Raw genomic sequence first — 23,929 nt, forward strand, 5'->3', positions numbered from 1 at the left:
GCTCCAGTGGAGCTGATACTATTTTATTGTGAGGAAAGTAGCAGTGTAATGCTAATGTATATATATAAACAGGAGGAAGAGGAGAGAGGCCAACCACTGATTCACTCAGCACCTCACCCCTCTCACTCAGCAGGGCTGCCTGCTCGCTGTACCAGGGTCTTTGTGGGGAGTGGCACCTGTGTGAGTGCAAATACAATGCAGCCAAATGACAGTGATTGCACAGTCCCGCTTTAAATCAGGCATTCTGCTGCTTTGACCTGCTTTTCCTGGCAGGAGGGCAGGGCAGACAAGAGAAATAAGATGGGAAGATCATGCCATTGTAAGTTTTCAGGTTTTGATATTTATTGGTCCTGTTCCTCTCACAAATCAGGTGCATACATATCACTGTATGTGCTCCTGTTCCATCCATAGTGAGCAGCTATAAATACCACAGGTCCATCTAGAGAGCAGCTGGGTAGATTTACCCTGAAGAGAGAGCAGTTTTAAATACCTCAAACAGGAGACAGCCTGAAAAGCACAGGTACTTTAGGTATTTTCTTCCACTTATTGCCTCTTCCTGTCTCAAAAGACAGCAAAAAGCTGTTGAAGGTCTGAATATAAGGTAGGGAAGCACTCAGTTGTTTGTCTTCCTGCACTGTCAAATCAAAATGGATGGGGAGGTAGCTATATTTTTTTTATAAGCCTGGATTATTCTGGAGAATATTTACTTTTATCTTCCCTTTTTCTTTATTATTCCTAAGTGTTTTGTGTGTCTCAAATTGATTTTCCTTTTTTTGCATAGATTATGAAATATGCATCTCATTCTGTCCTAGGAATCTCTATTTTTGCGGAAGTTATTTATTCAGAGAGGATTTACAGAGGCCCAAGTCATGCCTGCTTAAACATTCATTGAGGACTCCAAGAAAAATCATTTAGGCTTAAAGATATCACATTACATACCTCTTTATGTCTTCTTAAAAAGCACATTACCCTGCTTAATCCTTTACAAGCACCACAGGCTTTCCTATCCTTGGAACTATTCCCATTTAAAATATAATGAAGCGCTTCTATTGTGCCCCTGTCTGCTCTTTCTTCCCTGGAGTATAATAGTGCCTAATGCCCTATCCTACCCACCTTGTTCCTCTGAACATGATACCATAGCCTACAGCTTCTTCATTTTTCTCAGTAGTACAGAGTGGAAAATTCCTTTCCCAGGCAAAATCTGAATGCGTTTGAAACCTCTTCTGTCTATTTAACTCTAACTGCGAAATATTTAGCTGCTAGGAAACTTGTGAATTATTGTCAGGTGAAATAATGCTTCTGGATGGTGCATTAAGAGAAACTTGTAGGCTTACAGTACTTCCTTTTCAATGTGCTCACAGTATCAAAAGGAATTTGGCCTTGAGATTTGGATTTTCTTGTGATCCTAATTGCAATGCCACTGGAAGCGCGTGAGCCAGTTTCTTTTCCCTGGACACTGTGGATGGCACTTTAACCCTCCTGAAAATACTGTAATAGTAAAAATGTTTATGAATAGGCCATAACAAAGCTCTGCTAAGGTTATTTGTATGGGGAAGAAAGGGGTAATAACAATTTGCAAATATGTGCTAGAACAAATTGTTAATAACTGACTGTGGATATGCTTAATTTGTTTACAGAAGTAGCAACATCATGAAAACTTATCTTGGGCCAAAACCCCTCCAGAATTAATTAATTATCCTGATATACTCACAAATTTTCCATTGGAATTGCCATTCTTCTGGCAGATTCACTGATTGCACCACAAAAAAAATCTAGTTGATGTATGGTAGTCCACACATCTTTGTTGTGAACATTTCTGGCCATGGAGTAACCCAATTTTAAAAAACCACTGAAAACCAAAGAGAGCCAAGACAGACTTTTTGGATACTGGATGTGCACCATGATTCAGCAGTTTGGCAGTGGCTAAGAAAGGGACATGAAGCAGAAGAGGTGAGAGCATATAAAAATTCTGGGACAGTTCTCCAGTGTATCTCGACTAACAAGCAGGCGATCAGCTGAGCTCTGCAGCTGCTGGTTAGAAGGCTAATTATCAACCCAGACACCAGTTCCCTGGTTCTGCCTCTGGAGCTGATGCTTCTTGGTCAAATGAGATGTTCTGTGTCTGCTCTGTGAGTAATAAGATTGACAAGTACCCTTAAGACCATGATGTGTTGAGTCCCACAGCTGAAGGTTTGTCTGTTCTGCAATTACCATCTCCTGCACAGTCCGTGATTTAGAGCTGACAGGTGCCTTGCAGTACCAAAGGCACTGACTGCCCTTACTTTGTGTTATCATGGATGGTCTGGCTTTGTTTGTTTTTTTTTACCCTATAATTCTGTGTCTCTTTACTGCCTTAGCTGGGCTTTAAAAATCTTACAGCAGTGATAAAAATTAGAATCCTGACCAGAAAGCTCTACAAACACAGTGTGGCATTACTTTCAGGCATTATCAAAAGGCTAATAGTTATCTGGCTTAGCTCAGGAGCTCAGTGTGTTTGGGAGGTACAATAACTTGTCTGTGACAGTTAACAGAGCATGAAGCAGATTCTCTGCATAGCTTTAAAAACTAAATGCAAAACTTTCCTACTGCCACATTTTCTCAGAATTCAGGGTATGTTTAACTAAAGGCTTGTTCTCCCTCACCAACATTTCTGAGTATAAAGTCTAACCTAACTTTGACTTTCTAGAGAGTTTTCACAGGTTTTATCTAGAGTAGAACACCTGTAAAAGTTATTTTCTGCAGAGTTGCGCTTTATTCAAAGGAATGGGTAAGTCAAAATTTGAGTTAGCCAAAATATCAGGAAATGGATCTACATGGACTTGTGTTCATTCAGCCACAAAGCAAGCCAACTATTGCTCTATTCCTTTGTCTCCAAAGTGTTCTGGAAGGTTTATCTGAGTTCATCTTCTCCTGTTTCGTCTTACATGCTACTGATTGTACCTCACTCTTTTTGCTGTCCCTGAAATGCCTCCCAAGTTACTCCTGACTTCTGTTCAAAGGTCAGTCTGCGTACCTGAGTCACTTCAGCAACCTCAGATGTCACTGACTGCTGTCCTGCTTTGGTGCTGTGCCAGGTAGAATTCTACCTTCCATGTAGAACAAAGGTAGAATGTCTTTGCTTGCTCTCTCATCTCTCAGTTATTTGGAGAACTTTTCAGAGCTGTTCAGAAATTTTTGTGGGCCATCCTACATCCAGGAGACCGTAGTCTTTTCTGTCTCTAACTTATTCCTGTCCCTTAAGTCCAAAAAAATTGGCTCCATGGAGAAAACTTGAAGTTTCACTTCTCTTGAACGGAGTTCTTTCATCTGAAATAAAATTTGTGAGTTTTCTTCTGCTGTCTGTTTATGTCTGACCACTAACTTGGTTCAACCTCAAGTCTACAGAAGCTGACTTCATCATCTTAAATTTTCTTTCTATTGCTGGTGTGTCTAGATAAGTCTTGCCAATTTACTTCCCACACCATGTCTGTGATTTACTCATACAACCTCCTGTCGAGGTCGTATGAGCCTGTCACTTCAGTAGTTTCCATTGTTATTTTCTGAGGCCTCTATAAAGAATTCTTTTTGCATTTAGTTCCATTGAAAATGCTCCTGGGTTTAAGGAAAAAAAAAAAGAAGTTGCCTTGACTTTCAAGGCCTTTCATGGTGAATTCTGACTCTCCCTGCAGCTTTCTCATTTGTGAATTGGAAATCATTTGTGTGAGCTTCCAGTGCAACTCCTTTTTCAAGCAAAGTATCTTTATGCTTTCTCTAAGGACCCTTCTGTAAGGTATGTTTTCCCTCAAGACAGTAGTCATGTCTTTCCTTCAAACTCCTTAACGCTCCTCTTTGTTATTGCAGAAACAAAAACCGTGACAGCCAGGTCTCTGGTGTGCTATGATCGCTACCCATCAGCTGAGCAGCTCTGTTTTGTTGCTTCTTTATGCTCTTTCCTTCCCTTTGGTTTATTTTATATCCGCCAAATCAGAGGGGAGAACACACACAGAGGAACACACACAATAATCATCTAAATACTGGCATAGGTGGGATGTGGGGGAAACCAAAGAACTGCTGTACCCCAGAATGAACTAAATTAATGAACACCAACCACCATTATCAGATGAATAGTATTTCTCTAAAAACAATCTCTCTGTGCCTGACCTTTCAGCCTTCATCCTCAAAGGAGAGCTACAGCCTAACTTCGCAAGATGAGCCTGAGAACTAAAAGTTCTTAACAGTCTGATACAATATAAAAATATAGGCGGGAAATAAGATTTTACAGGACAATTGCTCCTTGTTATTTCTCAATTTCTCCAGATTCAATGGTGCCAGCTACCTATTTCTTTTGAATGTTCTCATTGATTAACAACAATATCATTGCATTATTCTCAGAGGCAGTTTTCTAATCTTGACGTTTTCTGCTTGTTTTCAGATGCTTGTTTGCCTGAAAACTTGGTTATTTAGGGCTCTCCCCGCAGATACGTCCCATCTTCTGTTCAAAGATAATTCTCTCTTGAAAGTTTACTTCACCTTGATCTGTCAATGGCTATAAATATACACTCATCACATGTAACTTGAGGCATCTAATTTAGGTGTCCAAGTTTCTTTCTTTGCTGTTGTAGACAGGCAATTTTCTTCTCTGGAGAGTGGTCAGGAATGCCTAAAATGGCAACCTATTTTTCTTGGTGGCTTATTTTGTACAGTACCTACCAAACTAAGCTCATATTCCATGACTAGAAATGGCAATAAAAATAAGAAACAGCAAAATATACTCTGAGGAGCTAATTTTGCTCCAGTCCTGTGCAGAGAGCTGAGTACAGACTTTTCAGCTGGAGAAAGGATGGATGACAGCCCTTTGAGGAGTGAGCATGGGATGGGGGAATGGGCCCCATCCTTCATCGTGATGGCCAAATGCAAAGCTCAGTACTTCACATCTTAGCCTGTGTCTGACCCTGTAGTCATCTTTTCATAGGGAAAAACAGTCCAGAGAGGAAAACTGATTCCTTTGTGAGTGGAGATTTCACTTGGTGTTTTTCTTACGTGGAACTGGACCAATTAAGATGGACTCATGAGCAAAACCTCCAGAGTGCATCCCTGTCCTGATGGCAGGAGCACAGCTCTGTAGGAGTGTAGGGACAGCTGCCACTATCAGGCCAGAGGGCACTGTCAGCCATTTGGTCTAAAATAATCCTAGGGCACATGCAAAAAGTAGAACTTTTTGCCTGTTAGTAGAACTAACTGTGTGTGAAATAGCCACCAGTCTCCAGATGCTGAAATAAAAAATAGCAGTTTAGGGGTTTTTTGTTTTGTTGTGGGTTGGTTGGGTTTTTTGCTATTTCTGGAGAACTTTGGGTGTGTCTGATAAGTAGGCAAGGTGGGAACACTTGTGGCCTCCTGTGTGAGGACTTTGTATCTTTTTCTGGTGCTGAGCACTTTGGGAATTGCTGCCAGATTGGTATGTATCTCCATTTGTTTCCATGGCCCTATCACATCTGAATAGCATAATCCCAAGGATTATATATGGCAGACTTTAAATTTCTGAATAACTAAGCAGCATGAATGCTGCTTTCATTTGCAATGGCAGGTGATTAATTGTAGAAATTCTGAGTTCTGTCCTGAAGCTGGGATTTTTACAGGATCAAACATTTTGGAAGGTATCAGGGAGTAAGAAAACTGACAATTAGGAAATAATTTAAGAAAAAGGGTGCATTTTCAGTCAGTGGTTGTAAAAGCTGAGCGTAAGTGTGTCAGGATAATGCTCACAGGAATTTTTTTGCTAGCATTATTTGTTGCCTAATTTTTCTGAGCTGGTCACACTCTGTTAGGGAGGCATTTGTTAGAAAGGATGGTATAAAGAGAAAAGGATGCTGAACCCACCCCTACAAATTAGTAGCTTAGTTTGGGCATATTTACATCTAACAGAGCAATGCTGTTGTCACATTCTGTAAAAGAAAAGGTTTGTGAGTATTTAGTAGGTGATGAGTGCATTTATTATGCATTAGCACAGAAGAGGTCTGAAAGAGAAACAGCTCTCCTGGGTGCTGTTACAAACCCTCTCCTGCGTAACACACAGGATTTATTAAAGAGTACAAGACTGGAAATGTCTTCACAGATATATTTGTAGAAAAATGGAAGTTCTCCTGCATGTTGCTCTCTCAATTAAACCCAAAGTTTATCTGCTGCAGTGGCCAGGAAGGGTTTGGGAGATGCAGATTATTTGGGGCAGAAAGATACTGAGGGGTCAGTTTAGTAAAATTTCAGTGCTTATTTGGGCCCTGCTGCTGGAGTAATATTGGTTCTAGTGTAGCATCTTACAGTGAAAAGATGTATATAATGAAATATATAGTGGATATTTCATCCTCTGGATTTATATAATGAAAAAGCAACTCAAGGAAACTTTTGCTAGATAGTAAATGTTTGTAACTTTTTCCAACCCATAAATCTACCTCGAATGCTGCTGCTAGAATTTTATATGCTACCTTCCCAGGCTCTTCAATCTATGGCATTGCCTTGGCAAAAAAGGTTGTGACCAACAGCTTCAAGTCACCAAAAACTGTATGATGAGGGATGAGCAAGCTGTGCTGAGGTGCCTCAGTGCAGTGAACCTCCTCCTGTGTCAGCAGCTTGTGGGGCAATATTCCCTTCTTCAGATTTTTGAGTAGCATGTTCATTGCTTTTTATTAAACCAGAGGGACTCCTGATGGAAGTTACAAACTACCAGGCATGTTTTCCTAGTCTGGTCACATCAGATATGGGTCATGCCTGTGCAATCTGTACGAAGGCAAGCTTGGGATGAGCAAAAAATAACTTGAAGTTATTCTTTTTACTTTTACAAGAATAACTTGAAGTTATTCTTCATGTTACTTCTTGCAGACATTTTCCTATGGGAGGGTGACAAAAGATTTGAATTTGTACAGTTTAACAACCACACATTTTCTTTTGTGCCTAAATCTAGTTCCAGATCCATTTTTAAAAGGCATCAGTGGAAAATTTCTGTCAAAAATTGCTGCATCATTTTGCATTCCTGTTACCCTGACAAAGAAGAGTAGTTGGAATTTGGAGCACTCTTGTTTGGCTACAGGGGACACACAAGTTATCAGGCATCTGTTATTCTGGTCCTGTGAGCCCTTATTTCTCCATTTTATCTCCATTAACTTTGTGCTTTTCCTGCAGAGGTTCTGTAACATTTCTAGGTTGATGAAGATTAATAACACCACCCTCCCAAGAGTGTCTGGGGACTACACAGACTCCTACACAGCTCCAGCAAGCTCTGCTTGTTCTTTTCCTTCTGAATTCTCACTTCACTTGGTTTCCTCCCTCTTACTTTTTCATTTGTCTGCTTTTTGACCCTCTGTCCCTTCTGTTTGGATAACAGCAGCTCCAACTTTTCCCCAGCTCTCTAATTTCTTTCTTCTTTCCACCTTTCACCTCTCCACAGTGTTGCACATCCCCTTTGTTACCTCCATCGGCTTACAATTTTTCACTGTTGATCTGTGCAACAATTTCTATTTGCAATCAGATGAAGCTTTCCCAAACTCCAGCTGTCACTTTGAAGCCCAGTTGCAGGCTCCTAGCATGGTGGGCTGCTCTGGGGATGTATCACACACACAGACAGGGGAAATGCAGACTCTGTCTCATGATCAATAGATGGAGGCAGGAGAGCACACTCTTGCTCCAGGCACAGAACTTTGGTAGTGTGTTCTCTTTCTTGCTTAAATGTTTCCAGCTATCATTTTTGTGTATTAACATATTTTAATAATACCCAAATACTCTGTGATGCATTAACAAGTGCAAATGATGGGATCGAATGTCAGGTTGTTTAAAGCATATATGCAACAGAAAAGAGAGATGAATAGAAATAATGAGAGAGTGCATTTTATACATCCCCTGTGTTCCAGCCTTAAAGCATGACTTTGTGAGGCTGCAAGTCTAAAATCATGAGAGAAGGATAAGAGGTAACAGAGGGATCTTGTCTCATGTTTTTGGAGCTGCTATGCCAGTCATTCATGAAACAGTTTTGATAGCTTTAGGTAATTTCTGTTCAACAACTTGTTACTCAACAAACAAAATGTCTGTTCTGGAGACCAGCAGAAGCAATTGCAGTGAGTAGATCTGTAGGAAGTCTCCACTGTAAGACACTTAATAGTTCCTTGTGAAATGATTCCGAATTTTTTCATTTGAAAACTCTTACAGCTGGAAGTCAGAAAAAATATAAAAGTGGATAGATAAGGACAGCCTGGATCTGCTCCAACAGCAAATTTTTTCAATATCATCCATGAATAGTCAATTCATTAATAAACATATTGGTAAGCAATGTCATGCTAGAGAAGTAATAAGAATGGCACAGGAAAATTAAATTGCAAACTAAGAAGCACTAGCAGAATACTTGGGAGAATCAACCTTTCTAGTCTCTAAAGTGTTTAACTATCAAGCGTCTAAGATATCAGAAGATATAATTAAAACAGATGATTGCCCTTAAAGTCATCCTAGTCTCAAAACAGGAGAGTTTAACATACCATGGAGAGAAATAAAACCCAAAAATGTGTAATTTTTCAAATACAAAAGAGGAACCCCATGCATCCCCAAAATGGTAGTTGTTTTAAAAACTCCAGGTCTGTGCTTCTAAATACCTGTATGCATTTGAATGCACATAGAAGTTTCACAGCCAGAGAGATGTCTAATATCTAATCTGAAAACAGGTCTGGTCTGGGAGACAAGAGACTGAGCAGACTTGCTGCTGGCTGCTTTTTGACAGTCATTTCAATATATATACTGGGAAATATTCCAGTAAAACTGCATTTTGTTAGAATATATAATTTTATTGATTTTGTTGGAATAAATCATTGTATTGATTTATTTCATTCAATTCTACTTATTCATTTATGCACATTGTTAGAAGGAAAAAAAAATTATGTTGTCTTTATGGAGGGAGAGAGGCAAAAGAGGACCAGTTTGAAGCAGATCAGGTGGTCAACCTGGACATTTGTTATACAAAAGTAATTCCTCAGAGGCATGCCAGAACCTTTGATTAACTTTTGTGGGATTAAACCCTACTCATACCAACAAAACCCTGAGGCTGGGATGTAGGGGGTTATTTCTTTAAAGGATAACTACAGTAAGCAGAAAGTCCCCTCTGCACAAGTTGTCAGGCTGCACCTGGTGCACCACGGTCTGGTGTCAGGATGTGAGCAGAGGCTCTTGGAGGTGCTTTGCTTTTCCATCCTTATTGCCAGGTAGGCAAGTGGGCTTTCCTGAAGTGTGTCAACTAAAAATATAACACTGACGTTCTTCTGTTAAATAAGCAGAATGTTTCCTTAAGCTGAGGAGTAGTTATAATTGGTTTTTTCCTACCTTTTATTCTCTTTAGTTAAATTGCCATCATGCAGTTTATGTCTCCTTACATTTGAATTAGGTGGCAGAGTTGTCCAGTATGAAAATGTGACTACAATAAATGAGTTTCTTTTCAAGAGCCAAACTATGGGAGGAGAGGATTAAAGTGCCATGTGGAGTATTTTAAGAAACATTTTAACCAGCCTGTAATCACATATCATTCTTCTATTCTTTTGCATGAAATAACTGCTCTAGATAGGCTGCACAACTCCCTTCCTGAATTACAATGGCAGGAGAGAATTGTTTACTATTCTCAGCTCTAAAGCTTTCCTGCTGCATGGGGGCTGATTGGTGTTTATGGCTGTTTGCAGAAGGGCTATTTAATCAAATAAAACAGACCCCATTCCCTCTTGAATGGAAGAGAGGGAGAGATATCAATCCCAGGGGCTGTATCAAGATGGGTGGAAAACACAATGCATCTGTAATGAAAAACCTAGCAGATAAGCAGCTGTATTATAAAAGTCTGTAAGGGTTCTGGTCATAGCATCAATCAAAGGGTGGAAGATTGTGTTGTTTTATCTCTCTGACCTCAGAGCAGGATTTCCTTGTAATGCAGCCATGGTTTAACCCCAGCTGGCATCGCAGCTCCACACGGCCACTCATTTCAGGATGGGGGAGAGAATCAGCACAGTAAAAGTGAGAAAACTCATGGCTTGAGATAAAGACAGTTTAATAAGTAAAAAGAAAGCCACAAAACCCGTCAAAGCAAAATATGGAGTCTGTTCACCACTTCCCACAGGAAAGCAGGACTCGTGTGTGATGGGTACTTGGGAAGGCCAACCCCATCACTCTGAATGTTCCCCCCTTCTTCCCCTGGCTCCGTATGCCCAGCATGATGTCACATGGTGTGGGATGTCCTTGGGTCAGCTGTACCAGCTGTGCCCCCTCCCAGCTCCTCATGCATCCCCATCCCCCCAGGGTGTTGGGAGGAGTAGGAAAAGCCTTGACACTGTGCAAGATCTGTTCAGCAGTAATGGAAACATCACCTGCCATTGGCACTGTTTGCAGCACAAATCCAAGACACAGCCCATACTAGCTACTGTGAAGAAAATTAACCATCCCAGTAAAAAGAAGACAAATATTGTTCTAGAAATTCTCACCCTGTAAGAAAGTAAACAAATCTAGGACATGGCCCCTTTTTTTTAGTGAGTCTTGTCCCTGACTCTCTCTAATACAAATTCCCAAGGAACCTTTAAATTTCTCTTCAATCTTCCAGTCAGTCCTGGATGCGTTTCTTTAATGCTCTGTTTTATAAGATATTGACGGCCAGGAAATTACTTGTGATTGATCTAAGATACTGCATAACTTGGTCCAAAAAGGTCTGAATTTGTTACCTCTGGAAGACACTGAAAACAGTACTTTGTGTCCTGTAGCATGGAGAAATGGCACGGCCTTGCTTTCTAAACTGCATGAGTCAGAAAAATGTGACAAACCCATGTTTGAAAACCTTTACATTTTGTTTCATACCTAGCAGGAGTTCTGAGCACAATTGTGCTTTATGTGACATTAAAGTCAGCACTTGAGAGATGCTGGCCTGGGCACAAGAACCCTGTCACCTCATTTGTAGGTTTGCACTGAGAATTTTTAAAATAGACGACACCAGTCAGCTCATCTCTCACAGAGGGGAGGCTCACAGCTACTGCATGCTCAAAAGCACAATTTTACATGAAAAATATTAGGTGGCTATCAGCAGCAGTATCTTCAGGATAAAAATTTCGGCCTAACATTTTTCCCAAGTCATGTCTTTATGTTCAAGTTGTTGTATGAATCCCTTGGACTCCAAATGTTGTGTTTCACAGCATAGTCAGGAGGCAACACACAACAGTGTAGGTGCACATCTGGCAGGTATAAACAGCAAAAGCAGGAATGTTTCCTCACAAAGGAAAATGAGAGCAAACATAATGAATGTTTGCAAAGTGCTTCCAGTCCTTCAGATTATGCTATTGTTAAACTGAACATCTTTGATTATGCTATGGCTGTGCTGAAAGCTAAATGAAGGAGCTGGTTTTCTTTAAACAGTATCTTATTCTTGATTAGAGTGATCATTAAATCGTTTCAGATCTAACAAAGTGAGCAGCAGATGGAACACAGCAAAGACAGCAGAAAAACATGAGATTTCAGAAAAGAATCAAACTAGGCAAACCCAGAAGTAATTCTAAAGAGCTCATATCAAAATTCTGGCTAATATCATGACATATAGCACATGTTTGCAAATTGCAACAGTTGTGGAAAATATTCAGGGTATTATTTTGTCTTTTGAGAGATGCAAATAGCAATCTTCAGTTACAGAATTGTACTTCTGAATATATCCTCTCATGTGGTATTGAGAATCTCCCCACCTTTTTTAGACATCATAGTGATTTTGAAAAATTTAAATGAAGTTTAGTGAAGTGGAAATATCAGGCAAGCATGTAGCTAAAGATCACATAAATTTTTTTGTATCTGATGGATTTTGCTATGCTTCTTGCTGTACCTCTCTCTTCCCAAACTGGTGTCCTGCTTTTCAAGATCTTGAAATGCCCGATTCAGCCCCTAAACAGCTGGCTTCTCCATCTTCCTCCAACATCCCACCAGAGGTTTTCTCTGTCTTTCTACCACACCCTTTCTCATATCTGCAAAGTTAATTTCTCCCTACATCCAATATGAAAAATCTTTAGCTCAAATTTGGCGTCCATTGGAAACAGTCAGTGGTAGACTTCAGCTCAGTTTGTATTTCCGTCCACCAACTGCGAGCTGACTTGGCTGCTGCAAACCTTGTGAACAGAGCTGCAAAGGGGAAATCTCATGACAGCAAGAATTATTTAACATATTGTTATATCACATCCAGATCCATTCCTGGCTGAAGGAAGACAAATTAAAATGAAATAGCAGAGACGTTTACAGAAGGTTTGTTTTGAATTTCTTTCTAGTTCTAGTCCAAGGTTTGGTGGAATTTCTTCAGTCCCCACAGCATTTCACATAGTACACTTTAGGACTGATACTGCATCAAATTATATCAAATTGTATCCTTTCAGGACTTACATTGCACACCTTCAGTTTATTTTAGTTATTGCTAATCCATAAATTTTTTAACCTAAGAGGAGCATGACAAGTCTCATGTAATTATTTTAAACTGCAGTTTTCATCTCACCTTTATTATGTTATTCTCAATTGGCAGATTTCTTTTTCTTTTTATTATGCTGTTGTCATATTTTTACAGTCTGTGATTTATCTCATTCATTCAGCTCATCCATTGCTAGACCTAAATTCTAGTGTGTGCCCCATGCAGGTACAGAGTAAGCCCATTGATCTGACTATTAGTTATTCACCAGCTGCCAAATGTAGATGCCTGTATTGGGCCTCAGATTCCCATTGTACTTGCATTATTCAGCTCTAAATAATTTGAAATATGACAAAAAGGAATAAACAACTCAAAAGGAATTTTAAAAGAGACAAGAGAAAATATTGTCATTTTACCTTCTTCAGCTATAATATAATATGCTCTTCATAGATATGTCATCCATAAGATAAAGGGAATATATTTTTCTGGCATTATATTTACTCTGCTTTCTTGTATACGTCTTGCAAATTCAAGTTTTTCCTAAAATTTAATTATATTGTATTTGACTTGACATAGACGTAGGAATTGTATTTTACCTTTGTGTCTGATGATGTTTTAATAGAGCTGCACACAGAAAGGAGCTTTATCTGCCCCCAGAGCACTGCAGAGCTGCAAGGCTGTTTGTACAGATGCAGGCATGCAGCTGCTTTTCCTGAAAACTTGGTCAGGCACTTATCACCCGTGTCAGAAGCTCTGTAGCATCTTTAGTATCCCTTAAGAAGTGAAGAAGAAATTTGTGTTCATAATTTTCCACTTAAAAATCCATGCTAAAGGAACAAGGAGCATGCCAATAATAGAGAAATGGGCAACTAAATTATTATTTTTCTGCTTTAAAGGCCAGTTATAAGGCGTTTCTCCACTGTTGCCACTGTGCTGACAGCTCACGTGTGCCTATGCAATGCAGTACCTAACTTTTTGAAAGCCAGAGAAAAACTGCAGTTCTTCCCTGCATTTAGTATACACGTGTCCAACACCCTGTCCTTCTCAGGGGGGAGTCCTGTAAGAGAAGTTATTTTTATGTTAGGTTGTGATATAAATGCAACTGGCAAGCACCAGCAGTGTAGATATTTGTTCTTTGCATAGACATAGTCCAGCTTGTTTGCCAGTGAAATAAATAAGACAACACTGATGAGAAAGATTTCCTAGCAAGGTGGTGGCCTTCTTCAAGCCTGCCCTGCACAGATGTTGGGTGATAGCAGCTGCACATTGGATGAAGTGCTAAAATATTGAGTTCATGATTTTATGATGCTATTGCATGTGTTTTTCTATTTCCTTTCCCATAGTTTGGTGCTAACTAATGAAATTATTTCATTCACTCAAGATGTTTCCTGGTGTACATGGTTAGCTGGGCACTTAGCTGTCCACACTTCATGCACAAATACCTGATTTGCAAGCGCATTGTTCAGCTAAGAAAATCTCAGTTGATGTTCCTAATTCTAGCTGAAATGCTGCTTCATTTTAAAGTGGCAAAAAAGTTCTGATTACCTTGAATCTTCATGATGAAATTTTTTCCACTTTCATATCTACTTTAACTCTACTTTTCTCATCACTCATCTCAAAAATACCTTGGCTTGCCTTTTTATTAATGTTGTAGGACTAGAATAAGTAGTTGATTTTAACCTGATTGCATTCTATTTGTATACCCAGTGACAGGGGGTATACAGATCACATACAAATTAAAAAAATAAGTAAGACTGGGTGACTAATTGTAATGTATGTTTACCAAAGAACTATCCTGTTTTATGATATAATGAGATTTCTCAGCATATTTTGTCCAAGTTTGAATCTGACAGGCTTAGGCAACACATAAAGAGACATAAGTTTTCATTATTTACTATACTTGCTATCAAGAATGGAGCAGGAAAAACAGTTGTTTATTGTTTCTATTGATACATGTTTAGATTTTTATAAAATGTCTAAAAGCATGGGTCAAGTAAACCAGAGTGAATTATCATTAGGGATTTATTCACTGGAATATAATCATAATTGAAACTGAAACTGTAAGGAAGAAGGTATTTTTATAAAATACTGTGTAGCTTCAAAAGCACTGAAATTGTCAACATGTCATCACAGGGTATTTTCATACCCAACTATAACCTCTTTTTTATCAAAATGGGTTTTGGGTTTGTTTTTTTTTTCATTTTGAAATGTTAATCCATTGCAGGGAAAGTAATTTGAATTGAAGTCCACTTTTTGGAAAAAAAAATATTCCCCAATTTGGATTTTTTTTTATTGCTTTTGGTCCCCAAAGTTGTGATGTTTTTCTGTAATTAAAAATCTTGAAATTCCTTGTGCAGGAAGATAACTAACTTCTGTCAAGCTCAATCTATCACTTTCACCAATTAAAAGTTCTGTGTTTAACATTAAATCTCTGAATTTTAAGTGTCCCATGCAGGAATTTCTGTTGATGCCTGTTTCAGGAGAAAGAAAGGATTAAAAATCTTCCATGAAAAATACTGGTCCTTGAATGACTCCTCAAGCACAAGTGATTGTTTTTCAGTAATTTATTTACTTTCAGTTGATACTTGGCAGCTGTTTCTCAGTGCTGTCATCTGTAACTGATTTCTGGCACCTGAGCTTTGGTGTGGGCAGGTCAGGATGAGTTAGAAGCAAATATAAGGGAAGTGTGTGACTTGCACTTCATTTGTTATTTACAAAGGTGTGCCAAATGAATGTTACAGCCCTGGATAAGTAGAAATGCTTGTGGCCAGAGATGAGCTGCTCTGTGTACATTTGAAGGCAAAGGCTGTAAGTATTTCACTCTGTAAAGATGCAAAAGCCCAGCTATCACCTGAAATCGGAGTAGCAGAAAAAATTAAATCTCTGCATGACCATGGAGAGTGATCAGGAGCTGTTGCACTGTTTTGGGTGCTGTCTGAACTTGAAACTCCTTCTGGATACTGTTTATATCTTTATTTATCTTTGCATACAGAACTTGGGTGCCTTCTCCTCTGCCTGGCCTTGCTCTGCCTGGCAGCCCTGGCTGTGCATTGTGAGTGACTCCAGCAGCATTATTTGTATTCCCTGTTTTGTCTGAGGGGTTTGACTTCCTAGTTTGTGACTGCAGGCAGGGCAGCAGAGACAGGAGCTAGCTTCAAGACTTACAGGGACTTTACGTGACAGGTTGTTCTGTTGTGTCATCTTCTCAGTTGTCTGCATGGTGACAGGTAGAAGGCTGCCTGAACTGAGTAAAAGATGTGACTGCACTGGTCTTCTTCTCCCTGCCACAGTTCCAGATGTCTTTGATGGGTCCTAAACTGCAAAATAGAGAGAAAACCTTTATAGCTCAAATCTGTAAAGTTCCCCTTTCCTGTGAGTTCAAAACACCTTCTTGCAAGAATGAAAATGCATTCAGCAGCAGGGTCTCCAAGGACCGGATGAGCCAGTCACAAGGGCTGGTGTGGTGGTGGCATTAAGAACCAGTCTGTGCTGCAGCCTGAACTTACAGCCTTCCAAAAGGAATGCTTAGAGACACCCTGTGGCAGCCTTTACTGAGCTCTCAGAGAAAGGGGATGCCAGGTGTTGCTGGAAGGTAAAAAATCTGAAGGGATGAGGACAAATCTCAGCTTCCTTCTTTCCATGCTGCTGCCCTCAGGGGGAAGATTCACTGCCAGAGAAGAGAAGTGGTTTCATGCGGGTTTTCTAGAAGAAGGGGAGGCTTTTGAGGCGGCCAAAGCCTCTGTGCTAGCAAAGTGATGTGGAAGCACTGAGCTTCGTGATGCAAGCCAGTTCCTGCACGCTCCAGCCCAGGCTTGTGCAGGTTGCCAGCAGTCAGTGCTCCCTGTGTCCTGCAGGTCAGCAGAATGAGGGGAAACATCCAAAATTGCTGTGCAGTGTACTTTCAGACAGGGGGAAAAGAGGGGCTGGGAAGCTTTTCTTTTGAAGCCTCAGGCCACCATGTCTGGACCAAGCTGGCTCCTTCCATGTCTCCGCAAGAGATGCTTATCAAAAAGGGAAGAATACAATGGTTCTAAAGAAGATAGTTAAATTCTTTTGTGTGAGTAGTGGGACATCATGAATCCTATTACCCCCTAGGAAAGTGGTCAGGGCTTATGTACAAGGAATATAAAAAGCTAAAAGATAAGTCAGTTTCTTTAAAATAAGTTTCAAAAATGAAAGTATTATTTCAAATGAGCTTTTACTGAAGACTTTTTAGTGTCACTGGTAGTTTTGCAAAGATTTTTCTTGTGGTTCAAGTTCTTTTTCAGCTGATGAATGATTTTGATGAGTAGTTTTTTGACTTTAAATGATTTTTCTCTCCTTGCACTTCGTATTCAGTAAGCATGTCTTTGAAAAATGAATCTGCCCAAGAACTGCACTTAGGATTCTATTCTAAAGAAGGGGGACAAGAACCCTTCAGTGAGCATCATACTGGATTGATTTCATATAAAGAGGGATGCTGCTTTTCTATATTAACCTCTCTTTAACTTCTTCATGGTACTTCAATCTGCAAATTATTTTTTTATCCAAATGAAGAGTATTGACCCATGTACGTTTCCTCATTTAAATGTTCTTTTATTAGGAATTAACTGCCACAAAAATATTAATATATCAGAAGAGGGGAATCACTTTAGCAACATTTGGTTTAAATTTGCCCCGTTATTGAGACTACCACTTGGTTACCACAGATCTAATTTTCTGAAGTGCTTTCATATAATTTCATATATGACCTTCACTACTGATACTCTTAAAATAGCATGCATTGCTATCTGCAGCACTTAGTTGTCAAAAAACAGGTGAAAAGCTGGCATAATAAAAAAAGATATTGCTTCCTTACCTTTCAAAGGCCTGCTTTGCTGAGATTTATTTTTTCTCTTGTGTCTCTTCTATCTGAAATTAATGTTTGCTGTAGCAAACCTGTGGTTTAGCTGCATGTCAGTGATCAGCCTCATCTGGTGGTTTTTAATGCTTTGCTGTGGTTACCTGAAGAAGCAGCTGGCTCTGTTCCCCCACCACCCTCAGAAAAGTGCCTTCAATTGGCCTCCACTGATTTGCTCCACTTGTAAGTAAACAAGAAATAAAATAACAAGATGCCTTTAATTACAATGGCAAAGTGTGAAGGCACTGAGCACTGGGGAAGTTCTGACACTGTGGTGCTCCCTCATTATAGAGCTCTCATACCTGAGTAATTCCTATTCTGGATGAATTATAAGGCATGCCCAGTGGAACAAGTGAACTTGTGATCATGAGGTTTTTCTCAAGAAATTGATGGCAGGTTGCATATGAGGAATTAATATTTTTCCTGATTAAGTTTTATGTGTAACAAATAGACATGCCATTCAAGCTGATATAGCACTGTAGTGAAAGATAAACTTTATAATGAAGAGGAGGTGAGGCTGGGATTTCTAACCTCTTCTTTCTTCCCCTGAGCTTCCAGGTGTTTCATTTTCCTGTTGCAGTTTGCACCTGGGCTCAATGATGCTTTGAGAAACTATTCCACACTTTTCTGTTTGAATAAGTACAAAGAATACATTTCAGCATTTTACAAATAGTGCCCTTGAATTTAAATAACTTAGTACAAAGAATTCTGTTTGAATAAGTACAAACAAATAGTGCCCTTGAATTTAAATAACTTTCTATAGACTCTGCAAAATTACATATTAAAGGTGGTGGTAGTAGTAGCAGTAGCTGGTTGCCTTGATGACTGAATAGAGTTTATATATATATATATATATATATATATAAAAATTTTTCTTCTGTGCTTTAATACTACTGTGGGAATCCAGCTCCTGTCTTGCAGTGCAGAGAGCTGTCAGTCAAATTCAGATTCCCTGACTGCATGACTGCATTTCACTCTTAAGTTACGCAGATCAGCCACACATGCTGTTCTACAAGAGTGTGGGGCAAGAATTGCCAAAACTGTGCATTGGATGTATGAAAATATTTACTTTTGTAAATCAGTGGCATTATTCAACAAAGCTAAAATGTAAGGTTTTATGTTACTGGGATCCAGATAGAAGTCAGCTAGATTTGTGCCCTTTGTGAATAAAACCAAGACTTGAAACCTTGTTCCCCTGAGGAGAACAAATTAGCAAATAAGAATTTCTCTGAAGGCAGATCTGACTTCTGCTGCAGCCTGACAAACAGCAAGTTCATTGGCCTCTTGCAAGAGGATTATGGAAAGTGCTTCCATTCCCTTCTGCTGAAAAAACACCTTCTCTTGTGAATGCCATGCAGCTGTTTGCCAACATCTGACAATCTGAAAATCTAGATTTAGGCTTCCACCTCAGATTTCATCTTTTCCTTTCTGCACTTTGGAGTACAATATTCACATTACCTATACCAGCTCTGGCTCATCTGTTTGCAAATGTTCATTCAACCTTCTCCCCTCTCCTTCATTCCTTGTGTAACAGCAGCCTTGGCAAGGCTGTTCTGTAGAGAGGATCACAGCCCTCTGCAGGCTGTAGCTGCTGCACACTTGCTGAACGTGGCAAGAGTGTATCAAAAATGTGATTTATGGATTTATATATGCAAAAGTCTCAGCCCCACACTGATGGGCACAGGTCTAGCTAGCTGCACTGGATGGTGTTTTTTCCTGTCTGTAGTCACTGCAGTGGAACGGCCTGCTCTGGAGAACAGGACCCTCAAAGTGCTGTAGGGAGCAGGTAATTAATCAGTGTCCTTGATTGGGTTTAGGTCAGAGCTGGAGCCGCTGCTGCTATGCTGCAGAGGAGTCTGCTTCTGTTTTTGGCTAAAATACAACAAATACTGCAGCTGACAACTTCATAGGCAGGGAAAGGTGTTCAGCAGTTGGCACCTGACTGATAATGGAAAGGAGTAGAAACAGCACCACCACTGTGTCTCAGGAGTGTAGGCACAGGGGGTTCAGAAAATGGGCTTCATCAGCATTATCCAATAATTTTCAGACTTTCTTCTAGAAAATTAATATTGTTTTAATCAGTTTAAACTTAAGATTCCCTGGCCTTAAGAGTTCCATTTTTTTACAACAGTTAACACATTTTATGTACAATGAAATGTTTAAAAGAGGTCTGCAGGAAAAATAAGTGTCAGTTCTTTTTAACCTGCAATCTATTGTGGGTTTTGGTTTTTTCTTTCAAGAGATTCTTTGTATTTCTTTTACGGAGGAATTCAAAGTACAGAAAAGATATTTTCTGAAGAATACAAGTATGAAAAATTGCAGCAATTGGTTGCTGTTTACTTTTTTTTTTTAATTTAGCATTTGCTAGACCTAGAAATGTGCTTTTAGAATGCCAGAGTTGTACACAAATACATTATTCAACTAACTCTGCATGAGTGGGTTAGCTGTAACAAGAAATACTATCCATATCCCTCTTGGCATAAAATATGTGCATATGCAACAGAGTAATGGCTTTAAATGTTTTCCTCTTATAACTCAACAGGTTTTTTGGTGGAATCATTCAGGATAAATTTTAGCTAATATCTACAGACAGGGCTTCAGCAAAGAAAAATTTTGTAAGTGTTCAGTGATAGAAAATAGAAATATAACAGCCCTATAGAAGTAGTTTTAACGTCTGTGTGCTGATGACTCCTGTTCTGTGAAACAACCCTTTTTACAGTAACCCCTTCTGAATTGCTCACAGGACCATGAAGTCAAGTCAAGCATTTCTGTGTGGTACCACACCTCCCAGTTTCACTTAATGACCACTGCAGTGCATGAGTTCAAAATACCCTGATGAACATCTAACAGTTTCCATTTTGCCTGGTTTTGTTGGTGTTTTGTTTTTTTTTTTTCCTCCTATGACAGTAGATATCAGATACTCAAAGTGTTTTTAGCCTCTGCCATAGTGACAGGCAGGAAGCCACAGGGAAGGAGAGTGAAGTGTCAGTTCTCCATGCCCTGGCGGGCTGGAGAGCTGGGGCTGCTGCAGAATGATAATGTGCTGCCCTCCCTCTAACTCCTCCCTGGCCATCCAGGGCTGCGTGGCCGTGTGTGAACAGCATCCAGGTCTGCCACCATCCTGAAATGTTCTTCTCTCTACACAAAAGACCAATATAATGGTGAGGAAATGTAGAATCAGGGATGCAGTTGTTCTGAGAGTAGTGAGTTACATGTGTCACAAGATCCTTTTTATTTTTTTTTCCCAAGGAGATTCTGCTTTCATTTTGCTCCCATAATTGGCTGAAAGTAAGTTCCTTAACTCTTTCTTATAATACACAGCTGGGATTTTTGCTGTTGATTTTGAGGCCCAAAAGTAGAAGTTTTCTGCATAGCTAATGAAGAGCTGCAAAATATGTGCTTCCCATGGTAAGAGGGAAAGAGAGAAGGATAAAAGTTTTTAATTGACATTTTGTCTGAAATTCTCTTGTCCTATTACAGAGAGCATAATCTCCTCTTTCCATAGTAGGTGCAAATCTGTAAAATATCAGCAGTGTTCCAGGTATGCTATACTCTGGCAAAATTTTATTCTTAGTCCTTTAAGCTAAAGCCAGTCTTGAGCTGTGTGAAAGATCCCTGGGCAAGGAGTTTAGACTGATTCTTAGAAGAAGAGTATGCTGAAAAGGAAATCCTATAGCTCCAGAGCTGGCAGATAACTGATTCTCTTAGTGAAACAGGTGTTTCTCCCATGCATAAAAATTAAGAAGTGGCGACAGTTCAAAAGTAGTGTCACTGCTACTGGGAGGGCCAAACTCAAAGATTTGCAAGGAGAGATTAAATAAAGCTGTATCTAGCTCAGCTAAGTAACAGAAAGATCCATCAATAATTGAAAGGTGTCAGCCTCAAAGTGTGAATATTTAAAATTGCAGAGCAAAAATACCTAGGAATGACATAGGAAAGTTATGTATTAAAAAAAAAATATAGCAAGAATAAATACACTAAATAGCAATGAAATATGTTAGATCAAGAAATAGTTCTCTAAAGGGATTGCAAGCATGACAATTACAACTTAGGTTTGCTCCACGGTTTTGAATTCCTGAGATTTGTAAGTGAATAGGGCAAAAATGCTAAAAAGGATGTATTTTAATGCATGAAGCAATCATGTGTTGAAGGTAGGTGATGGGAATGATCCCTTCTGGCTCTTCAATCTCTTTTGTGCCCCATGCACTTTAACTGAGGCTCACTGTGATGTTATCTATGAAAAGTAATATCTTCATGGGAGCCTGAACTGTGATATTATGAGCTCTGTTCTGATGATCTTATATATACCACTTCATCACAGATATTATTGACAGTAAGTGCTTTTACCACTTTCATATATTCTCTTTGTGAGTTGTTTTATAGCAAAGCAGCTAAATCAAGAGAATTTTTCCTGACCAGCTGAGCAGCTGATAGGTCTCCTTACAAGCACTTAGGTGAATTCAATGCACTGGGATGATAAAAAGGCGGGTTAGGACAAAAGCAGATGTCAAAACATAACCCTCTGCTCCTTCCGTCACCTCAAAGGTTATGTCCTCCATGTAAAATTACTTGGGTTTTGAACCCCACTTTTCCTTAATTCTTTTGTTCAGAAAGTCCATCTGATCCTTTTCAGGGTTCATTTGCCCACTTCTGATCCTCTGCTTTTATCTCCTATTTCCCTCCCTTGTTCTCTGCACATCATGATCCTTTTTCAGGCTGAGTCATTATCCTGTTAAATTCTCCTAGGAAGGACTTTTTTCTCAGTCTGCTGTTTCTTACTCAAGTGGTGCCTGCAGGAAGATCAGAACAACCCATGCTAGGAAGAGCTCTGTGAGTGGCAGTACATATAGGACAAGCATACAAGTTGAATTGTTTGTTAACTGCAAATTCACTTCTATCCATTATTCCCTGCCTGTTTAGATAAACCTAAACCTCCACTGGGAGGAGAGAAAAAACATTCTTGACAATTTCCAGAGCCTGAAGATTAAAACTGGACCAGTACTGCATTTCTCTGTGTGTGTGTGCGCGCTTGGAAAAGAATTTTCTTTATCCTGTAAGTCCTGTGGAGTCCACAGATAATATGGCTCCCTTTCTGCTCCAAAATTTGCACAAATCCTCCCCCTGCCATGCCTACAGATGGAAATAGGAAATATTCCCTTGCCAGGCCTGCAGTAAAAAGGAATGTGTCCCAAATGCAATCATTCCTTGTGCACTACATCTTGTGAGCAAGCAGACGGTGGGGCTTGCTTCAGTAACTTTTGTATGTAAACAGTCTTTAAAAACATAATCTACATTGTCAAAGCCTAATCTAAATGATGTACTGACATTGCTTACTTTGATATGCTGACTTGGTTTTGAATTCTCTCTGGATTGCCTGGCCCCACATGGCCTTTTTGTGTTTTGTTTACTTTTCACTTAGCTGTCACATATTTATTCCCATTAGATGTACAAAGTCAATGGATTCAGCCTAGCTTTACAGCTTAGTTGCCTAATACAGCACAGGGAAAAAGCTAAATGAAGCCAAGCAGAGGGGCAGGAAAAAAACAGAGGGATTCTGCAGGTCTGACATAGAGACCAAGGAAACAGAAAACCAGCAAAAGATCTGGGTCTGGTAGAGCACCTAGAGATTACTGTTTTTTCAGAAAAAAAACCAAAAACATTATACATCAGGAAAGCACAAATTAATTTTTTTGTATAGACTGAGTTTCAGGTTTTAAAGGCTTGCTTCTGAATAAATGCTTTAATTTTGTATATATCACATATATTAATTTTTTTTTTAATCTGGATTTGTTTCAAATGTGAATGGTTGGGGAAATGTTACTTTAAAAGCTTTTTCAGTGTAATGAGCTGGTTGGATTTATCATAGTCAAACAGTTAAAATGCCTTACATGATCCTGTTCTGTGAAAGTCTTTGAAGATATGTGAAAATGCCTCATGCTGAGAAAAGTAATCCCAAAAAAATCTACTTGGTGTGATCTTACCCACGGAACTCATAAGACAAATGGGTGTTTGTGAAGTCTGTCACAACTTGGAGCATGACTGAAATGTGGACCATCCTGAACAATGGTCTTCCCTCTGGATAGCCATGCTTCTCCCAGTGGGAACACCTACCCTCCCTCCAAATGGTTGTTTTTACAGCATTTACAGGGGATTTCGTGTGGAATTTAGTGTTGGGGCAGGGACCATGGTGTCTCCTTTGCTGCCTGAGAAGGGAGAGTCCATATTTCCTCCATGGCACTGTGTCACTGATGGCATGTTGTTTTCAGGTCACATTTCTTCAGATTCAGCCGAGGTGCTCAGCCCAAGCCCTTCATGGCACCAGTGTCAGGCAGCATTTGGGCACCCAAAATTCACTTCCTTTAAAGAGCAGACTGTGCTGAAATGCCCCATTTCCAGGTGCACTGATCTCCTTCTGGACATGGCAGCCCATAGCCTGAGCTTTTCCTGTGTTTGCCGCAGGTGAAATACGGGAACTACGCCTTCGTGTGGGACGCGGCGGTGCTGGAGTACGTGGCCATCAACGACGCGGAGTGCTCCTTCTACACGGTCGGGAACACTGTGGCGGACCGGGGATACGGGATCGCCCTGCAGCACGGCAGCCCCTACCGGGACGTCTTCTCACAAAGGTAAGCCTTTGGAGC

The 23,929-nt window shown here is 39.8% G+C and overlaps 1 protein-coding gene across 3 annotated transcripts in view; it reads left to right on the top strand.

Moving 5' to 3' along the window:
* GRID2 (glutamate ionotropic receptor delta type subunit 2) overlaps nt 1-23,929 on the top strand; it is a 680,978-nt gene that overhangs the window by 591,539 nt on the left and 65,510 nt on the right. For all 3 annotated transcript variants that reach the window (XM_039710747.1, XM_039710749.1, XM_039710748.1), the window contains exon 14: nt 23,748-23,914. In XM_039710747.1, coding sequence (XP_039566681.1) covers nt 23,748-23,914 — 167 coding nt within the window. The remainder of the gene's footprint in view (nt 1-23,747; nt 23,915-23,929) is intronic.

This window comes from Passer montanus, unplaced genomic scaffold (assembly GCF_014805655.1).
Source record: "Passer montanus isolate IOZ18808 unplaced genomic scaffold, ASM1480565v1 scaffold23, whole genome shotgun sequence".
Classification (NCBI taxonomy): domain Eukaryota; kingdom Metazoa; phylum Chordata; class Aves; order Passeriformes; family Passeridae; genus Passer; species Passer montanus.